Source organism: Salmo trutta, chromosome 33 (genome assembly GCF_901001165.1).
Source record: "Salmo trutta chromosome 33, fSalTru1.1, whole genome shotgun sequence".
In the NCBI taxonomy this organism is placed as follows: Eukaryota; Metazoa; Chordata; class Actinopteri; order Salmoniformes; family Salmonidae; genus Salmo; species Salmo trutta.
In genome coordinates, this window is record NC_042989.1 from 15,672,889 (window position 1) to 15,681,544 (window position 8,656).

The 8,656-nt window shown below is 42.1% G+C and overlaps 1 protein-coding gene across 1 annotated transcript; it reads left to right on the top strand.

Moving 5' to 3' along the window:
- The first annotated feature begins 996 nt into the window (after positions 1 to 996).
- On the top strand, positions 997 to 6,593 carry LOC115172460 (ornithine decarboxylase 1). The gene is made up of 10 exons (XM_029729920.1): positions 997 to 1,138; positions 3,065 to 3,214; positions 3,514 to 3,647; positions 3,775 to 3,948; positions 4,060 to 4,232; positions 4,349 to 4,565; positions 4,688 to 4,934; positions 5,064 to 5,179; positions 5,296 to 5,510; positions 5,642 to 6,593. Exons 3-10 carry the CDS (start codon positions 3,552 to 3,554, stop codon positions 5,772 to 5,774), a joined length of 1,371 nt encoding a protein of 456 aa, XP_029585780.1. The 5' UTR covers positions 997 to 1,138; positions 3,065 to 3,214; positions 3,514 to 3,551; the 3' UTR covers positions 5,775 to 6,593.
- Positions 6,594 to 8,656: the final 2,063 nt, after the last annotated feature.

An 8,656-nucleotide genomic window follows, 5' to 3' on the forward strand; every position in this document is an offset into this window, starting at 1 on the left:
CTCACCAGGCTTCTATGTATAGTAAGCTCAGCTTCAGTGAATTTGCTTTGGAAATGTTTTTCTCTTGAAAAATCCTGAATTGTTCTTATCGTACGTTGACCAGTATCAGAAACCAGCCCATGTGTCACTTTGACTTTGGATGCTGTCCAGATATGCCAAATCTGACCCACTTTCAAATGAAAGTGTGCAATGACTATCAGGGGTGTGAGGACAAATAGAGGTGATGTCAGAAAATAAGGAATTCCAGAGGCATCAGAAAAAATATGTCACCCCTGAATCATGAAAGGTTGGCCAAATTAGCCATTACACTGCCCTAAAAGCGAATGTAAAAAATAAACAAATAAAAAAAGTTATTCTCACACATCTTCAGAACAAGCATAGGGAAGCTCAGCTATGGAACTGATGCTGACTGGATCATGGCAAGCATTCTTGTTTGCCTGGTGGCTCTCTAGCTCAAGGCACAATAGCAGCTAATTAAATCATCTTCAGAATCTGTTTAAAGTTGTACAATTGAAATACTAAAAACAGCTGTGTTTCAATTATGTTAGTCTGCAAAATAGGTAACAATTTGGTTTAGGCTATACACTTCAAAGGCATTGAGTCAGTAATCTTTTGTTAAATTTACGACAAACGTTTTTTTTAATGCATTTTAGCAAACCCTAACTGTTTTCCTAACCTTAACCTAATTCTCATAACCTGCTACGAAAAGTCAAATCACAAAAGCTATAGCCTGAGTAGCAGTCTTTTCAGCTAACATTCCACTCCTTGTTATTGCCATGAAGGAGTGGCAGGGAGTGGAATGTTAGCTAAAGAGACTGGTACTCAGGCTACAAAAGCAGTATCCCATCTAGTAAAAACTGGCTTTATCTGCCTCCTCCTACTTCCTCTACGAGCACATGTAGCCGGTGACAAGACTAAACCAGTTCCATCCGACGTCGATGGAGGGCCAGTTCCAGCTGGCGTGTTGTCTTGGAGACGGAAGCTCTATAAATACAGTCAGTATCGAAACACAGACGTACACTTGTTCAGACCGAGAGCGTTATTCAGTTCTTTGACAGATTTGTCTGACAAGGGAAAACCAAGTAATTTTTCCAGGATTCGGGTCTAATGGACACACTCTTTGTAAATGCTTTTTAAGGTAAACCTTCATTAATTTATTCTACGTTTTCACAATAACTTCCAAATTGATTTTAAACTGGTAAGTTAGGTAACGGTGTTCATTCATTATGCGCTATCAAATTTGGCTTATTCAAATCGTGTCAATATTTTTTAGCTAACTAGTAAGTTAACGTTAGAGTAATGTTATGGTTATGCAATATTGTACAAGTAGTAACGTTAGCTAGCTTTTACGTAGTGCTATCTTCTAACGTTAATATATGTTGGTGTTTTTGCTTGATGGAAGTGATGTGTTTGGAGAATGATTTGGACCTCGAATGTCATTAGCTAGCTACAGTAACGTTCGCTTGGTAAATGTATTTTATGCTGAAATTCATACTGCCAGTAACTACTGACGGTAGTAGGCTACTTCGACAAAGATCGTGTCATTTTCCTTTTCCACTCGTTGTTACAACAGTATACAAGTGTGTGTGTGTGTGTGTGTGTGTGTGTGTGTGTGTGTGTGTATCGTAAATTCATGAACATTTGCTTTTTGGTCTTAAATTAAGGTTATGGTTAGTCATAAGGTTAACAGTATGGTAGGTTTACAAAAACGTTTTAAGAAGATGCATTGAATGAATAGGCGGGGTTTATGACTTTGTGGCTGTGGTAACTGACCCAGGGTTTCTATCCCGAGACTGAACATTGCGAGACTTCAGGGAATGCTTGCGAAACAGGCCAGGGTTTGGAATTTGAGAAATTCTTACATAGTTGTTCATTTTCTCAATCTAAAGGCACAACCTAGATTCGAGCCAATTTCTTTAGTTGAATGTTATTACTCCAACCTCGAAAGTCACACATTGACACGTTTTCATTCAAAGGAGTGCCTTCGACTTGACGGCTTGCGCACGCGCAGTTCGGCTTGAGACGACCGTTGTGCCCTATGACGTGTTTTTGCACACGAGCTAAAAGTAAAAGGCGTCCACATTAAAACAGTTTGTACATATTATGATTACGTTTTTGTTCGTTTTGGAATACAGTAATGTTTTTTTGTTTTTTTCGGTTGTTGGGCACAGGACATTATTTTTCTTGAGGCAAGCTGAAGTCTTATGCCCCTTCGTCGTCATACTCCCTTAAAAGCCCTTCGCTTGGAAAATCTGAAAAAAGCGGCAATAGTACTGTTTGTCGATTTTGAGACGCTGTAGCCAGTGTCTACTTTCTCAAAATAGTCAGAATTAATCTAAGAACGCAATAAATATATCGTGCAATTTTACATCTAACTAAAATGTTTGGTGTAGTATTTTGCGATAAACATTTGCATGACAACGAGTGGTTTCTAATTGAATTACAATCACGTCAGACTAATCCCTACTGTTGACCAATTACCGACCTCGGCTTGCCTCAAGAAAAAATGTGCCTAAAAAAAGAAACCTAACGAAGTCCAAAACGAACACAAATGTCATCATAATATAGGCACGAACTGTTTCGGCTGGGAAGCATTGGGCGCCTTTAGCTAGCCAACTTCACCATGACATCGCCTACAAGTGTGATCGGGGATTTTTTTATTGGAGAAGCAGTTTCTGCCTGTCTTCATACTGTACTGTCTTTGTTTTATCGCTTTGAGAGGGCCATGGCTAGAAGGGATCCAGCTTTTGTCAAATTTCAAACTCAATTATCCTAACCTGCTATGGATGCCGTATAGCACTACCCAAGGGTGTGCTTGTTCAACATAAAAATCCTTCATAGTGACCAATAATGCATTAAAGCAACGATAAACAAGTATATTGCCTATTAATCTGGATAAGACTGCTGCTGCTAACAGTAACTGCTCCTCCTATAGTATGATCTAAAATGATAATAGGTCTGGTTGACACTGAATGGTTTAATGGCAGGAAATGGCCATTAAACTCAACACAGCAAATTATGCTATGTCCTCTTTATGCTACAAATTGTATTTTACTGTTTGCAGAATAATCGCTTTAGGAAAGCGCAGACTGGCAACTCTGCAGGCCCCGGCCTAGAGTGTTATGTGAAAGGTTTCAACTTCACTGGTGAACCGCCTTGGCTGCTCTGCACCTGATTAAACTACTTTGCCAAATTCCAACTCTTTCTTGTCCAGGTAAGTGTTGCTTTCCAATCCACTGTCATTTCCAACATGCATGTCATAATATTCTAGAATGGGTGTTAACAGCACATGCCTATGATATACTGGGGTTGGTTGTAATTGGTGTACTGTAGCTCTGGGAGTAATTATGCTAGTAATTTAGGCACATTCCAGATAATAATGAGCAGGCTTGTACAAGCATTTGAATGCTACTTTTAGGGAATTGTCCTTGTAAAAAGTTGTTGAGCCAACAGTGGTAAGGCTATTCCTTGTAGCTGTGCTACCATTTTAACTCAGATCTACTTTTCCCACAGTTTTCTTTTGTGACCAATCTAAAAGTTATTCTGCGACCATGAACACTTTCGCTCCTGCCGATTTTTCCTTCCTGGAGGAGGGATTCTGTGCCCGTGACATTGTTGAGCAGAAGATCAATGAGATGTCCATGTCGGTAAGAAGAACTTCCTGCTGTCCCTGATTTTGCTGCATTTGGTGTGAGAAGTGTGATTTGTTGATCAGGCATTTGTCACTGTAGATGTATTTCTTATTCGCTTGCATCCGTGTCTTTGCCCCTCCAGGATGATAAGGATGCCTTCTACGTGTGCGACTTGAGTGACGTGCTGAAGAAGCACATGCGATGGGCGCGTGCCATGCCTCGTGTAACGCCCTTCTATGCTGTCAAATGCAACGACAGCCGGACTGTTGTCACGACCTTGGCCTCCTTGGGCGCTGGCTTTGACTGTGCAAGCAAGGTATGTTTCTTTCTAAACATCTCCTGGTTTATTGAAATGGCCTTGACCCCCAACCCTGCTGCCCTGTGATTGTGTTTCCTGTTCTGATCCAGTCTGTTTTTGTCCCATCAGACTGAGATCCAGATTGTTCAGTCTCTGGGTGTGGATGCTAGCAGGATCATCTACGCCAACCCTTGCAAGCAGGTATCCCAGATCAAGTATGCCTCTGCCCACGGAGTGCAGATGATGACCTTCGACAGCGACGTGGAGCTCATGAAGGTGGCTCGGTGCCACGACAATGCCAAGTAAGAAACATTTCCACCGCCATTCTTTAGCCACACTGAAAACACTTGGTTTTGTAAGTAACTTATTTGGCTACTCTAGAAAAGTGCACCTCCAACTTTTCTTTCTCCTTGTCCAGACTAGTCCTGCGCATTGCCACAGATGATTCCAAGGCTGTGTGCCAGCTCAGTGTCAAGTTTGGTGCCACCATGAAGGCATGCCGGGGTCTCCTGGAGAGGGCTAAGGAACTGGGCCTGGACGTTATTGGGGTCAGCTTCCACGTGGGGAGCGGCTGCACTGACCCAGACACCTACAGCCAGGCCATCTCCGACGCCCGCTGTGTCTTTGACATGGGGGTGAGTGTCTTTCTGCTTGGAACTTATCACCCAAATTTTTATAAATGGACCCTTAACCTGCAGTTGGCCCTGAAGTCCTCAAGTAGGTCTAACTCATCTTTGTTTGTTTCTCTTTTCTGCAGGCCGAAGTAGGTTTCAACATGACCCTCCTGGACATTGGTGGTGGTTTCCCTGGGTCTGAGGATACCAAGCTCAAGTTTGAGGAGATCACAGCAGTTATCAACCCAGCACTGGACAAGTATTTCCCTGCCGACTCTAAGATCCGGATCATTGCTGAGCCAGGCCGCTACTACGTGGCCTCTGCCTACACCCTAGCTGTTAACGTCATCGCAAAGAAGGTCATCATGAACGAGCAGTCTGCCTCTGACGGTATGAGGAAATTGACTATCTCTGCAAACTTTTGGTTAATGCCTGATGTGCCAAATAAAATTGCATCACTCAATCCAAAGTAATAGCGAGCCAAGTTTCATTATAATTTACACAACTCTGCCCCTACAGAGGATGACGATTGGACCAGTGACCGGACTCTGATGTACTATGTGAACGATGGCGTCTATGGCTCCTTCAACTGTATTCTATATGACCATGCTCACCCCTTGCCTACCCTGCACAAGGTAAGTTGATTAACACACTTCATTTCAATTAACCAAACTAACTCAAATTTAGTCCATAAAACCAATAAAATAAGTCTGACAATTGTTTAATCCCTGTTCTCATTATCCATCTGCAGAAGCCAAAGCCAGATGAGCGTATGTACCCCAGCAGCATCTGGGGACCAACCTGTGACGGCCTGGATCGCATCGCTGAGGTGTGCACTCTGCCGGACATGCAAGTGGGAGAGTGGCTGCTGTTTGAGAATATGGGGGCCTACACCGTGGCTGCGTCCTCTACCTTCAACGGCTTCCAGAAGCCAGACATCTACTACATCATGTCCCGCACAGCTTGGTAAGTTGTTGGGAATGTAGAGACCAATAGAATGTGATTGTGGCAGCATCTCTCCATACAGTGATGTATCATCAATTCTCAACCTTCTTTCTGATTCTAAATCCGTCTTGGTTTTCTCTTGTCCTGTGTAGGCAGTGTATACAGCAGATCTGTGCCCAGGGGATGCCCACTCCTGTTGAGGATGCATCCTGTGTGACAGCCAGCTGTGGCCATGAGAGCAGCCTGGAGCTGCCTGCCAAGTCTAGCCAGACCTGTGTGCTCTAAACACAACACCAACATAATCTCATACATACCCACTGCCATTCTACCGGCCCAGTAGCTTGTGTTTTTATTAATTTCCTATTTAATGTATTTTTATTTTTACTCATACCGTTGAAAGGCCAGTTACTTGACGGGAGAATGAGGGGCATGTTAGCGCACATTTCTCACTTTTCTGTATGAAAGACTGAGATCTAATCCTGAGCTGAGGCTGAATCTCTCTTAACATCACTAAAGGTACATCTCGAAGGGTTGGAGTCATATTGTTACATGGTTCTGATTGGCTAATGCCTACAAAGGTTGTATGTTCAATTCCAGTAGGGGCCACACAACACCTTAATTTGCATTGACCATAAATCACTTTAGATGAGAGCATTTGCAAAATGACAATGTAAATGTTACATGGCAGTGTTGTAGGGATTTTCTCTTGTAAACTCCAATTCCCAGAAGGCTCCCTGTTTCAATTGAATCCACAACCCAATCTCATGACTCTAAAGGGGCTGTTTGAGGGTGGATTACTTCTCCAGGAAATGGCTGCTACAGATATTTAATTTTCCCTGATCTCCTCTTTCATACAGAACCCTTTGTTCAATGTAGGGATTCAACATGCAGACTGTCCCTCTTCTCCTTTTCTGTATTTTTTTGTAATTTTCTTTTGTTGCTAGGTAGTATGTCAGTTAATGATACAAATAATAATTGTTACTATTGACGATGCATTTTAAAAAGGATACGAAGGAGATGGGATTGCACATTTGTATCACTTTCCTATGGAAACTTTTTTTAATTTTGTATTTTTTTAAAAATAAAATGTGTAGGTGCAGAGCTGAATGTTGTGTGGTACTTTCTGGGGTAAAGTGTATCCTTTTGGTAGAGATGGGTAGACACTGGATAACACACCGTGAGGATATTACTACAGTAGTTAAGTGATTCACGCTTAATAATATACAGTACCAGTCAAGTTGGGACATACCTACTTATTCAACAAAAAAAAATCTTTTTTTCTACATTGTAGAATAATGGTGACATCAAAACTATGAAATAACACATGGAATCATGTATTAACCATCGTAGGATACTGCTGAAGACTAGGGTACGGAGTGTGTCTATCTTGCATCCTGGTCCATGAAGCTTGTTAGAGCTGATCATTTGGAAGACATGAGGGAGCTGCACCGGAACCTGTTTTTGGCATATTCTTTGTGGCAACCTGGAATAAGAATGTTAACATGACTTCATAATACTCAATTAACAATGCTTCTAATGTCATGGGGTATAACTCATTAGTTAATCGTACAGACGGTGGGTTGAAGAGCCCTACGGTTAAGTGCACACTGACGTGGTAGTTGAAGTGCTTGGATGGAGCTGAACAACAGTGTTTGGCGATAGTACTTGGCCCAGTTCAGGTTCCACATGTGCACATGCTGGAGAAGTCCACCCCATGGGGGTCCAGGGGCTGCAGGTTCAGATGCTTCATCACATACTTAAAGAAAGCACAGCAGGGATTGTGGTTAAAGCAACACTGAGAAAAGTTAAATGGAGTAGAAGGAAGATAACCCACAAAAGGCAGCCTGTATAATGCAAAAATTATACTTCCCTGAACTTTACAAAATTATTTACAATAGCAGAAGCAGATATTTTTGGCTTGGTTTAACTGTCCTTATAACAGAACTTGATGAAATATGAAGGTGACTTATTCTAGGCTATTGTTTATCAATCCAGCCTAATCATGCCAGTAGATAACCCTACCAGTAGATGCTCCCAGTTCTGCATGAGGAAGACGTTGGCCTGGTCCACCACCAGCATCTCAATGGAGGACAGGAAGTCAAAGCCTCGCCCTCCACCTCCAGCACTGTACGCAGGCAAAGCGGAGACACTATAGTGGTCAGAGGAGTAGAAGGGTGCGTAGAGCCTAAAAATGCTTCTCAAGATGGACACACCTGGTTTGGAGAATGGGGGGGTCAAAGGTTAATAATGGTTAGAGGTAGAGCTGGGCGATATGGACAAAATTCCATATTGCAATAAATGTACATATTTTTTTGCAATAACAAATCGGTGATAAATCATTTTGGGGGGAGGAGCTAGAGCTGGGCAATGTGGACAAAGTCATATTGCGATAATTGTAACTATTTTGCTCGATATCAATACAACAATATTTATATATTTTTTTATGAACAGTTACTTTACATTAGCGGCAGGGATACATTACCATCTTTTTTACCCTTGAGAATCAGACAAAAATGTAGGCTACACTCCACCTATTGGCTTCTTTGCATATTCAAGCCTGTCTCAAAATACAACACTGCTCCTGGAGGATGGTTGGCCATCCTTGGTAGCCTATAAAATATTGCAACACTACAATTACAAACAAATACTTTTAATGTCTTTTTAATATACTGCTCAAAAAAATAAAGGGAACACTTAAACAACACATCCTAGATCTGAATGAAAGAAATAATCTTATTAAATACTTTTTTCTTTACATAGTTGAATGTGCTGACAACAAAATCACACAAAAATAATCAATGGAAATTCAATTTATCAACCCATGGAGGTCTGGATTTGGAGTCACACTCAAAATTAAAGTGGAAAACCACACTACAGGCTGATCCAACTTTGATGTAATGTCCTTAAAACAAGTCAAAATGAGGCTCAGTAGTGTGTGTGGCCTCCACGTGCCTGTATGACCTCCCTACAACGCCCGGGCATGCTCCTGATGAGGTGGCGGATGGTCTCCTGAGGGATCTCCTCCCAGACCTGGACTAAAGCATCCGCCAACTCCTGGACAGTCTGTGGTGTAACGTGACGTTGGTGGATGGAGCGAGACATGATGTCCCAGATGTGCTCAATTGGATTCAGGTCTGGGGAACGGGCGGGCCAGTCCATAGCATCAA

Bases quoted from the DNA above. Each gene is read 5' to 3' on its own strand.
- LOC115172460 (XM_029729920.1), top strand. From the start codon at position 3,552: ATGAACACTTTCGCTCCTGCCGATTTTTCCTTCCTGGAGGAGGGATTC. The intron at 4,566-4,687 runs GTGAGTGTCTTT...TCTTTTCTGCAG, and splicing joins GCTGTGTCTTTGACATGGGG to GCCGAAGTAGGTTTCAACAT. The intron at 5,180-5,295 runs GTAAGTTGATTA...ATCCATCTGCAG, and splicing joins CCTTGCCTACCCTGCACAAG to AAGCCAAAGCCAGATGAGCG.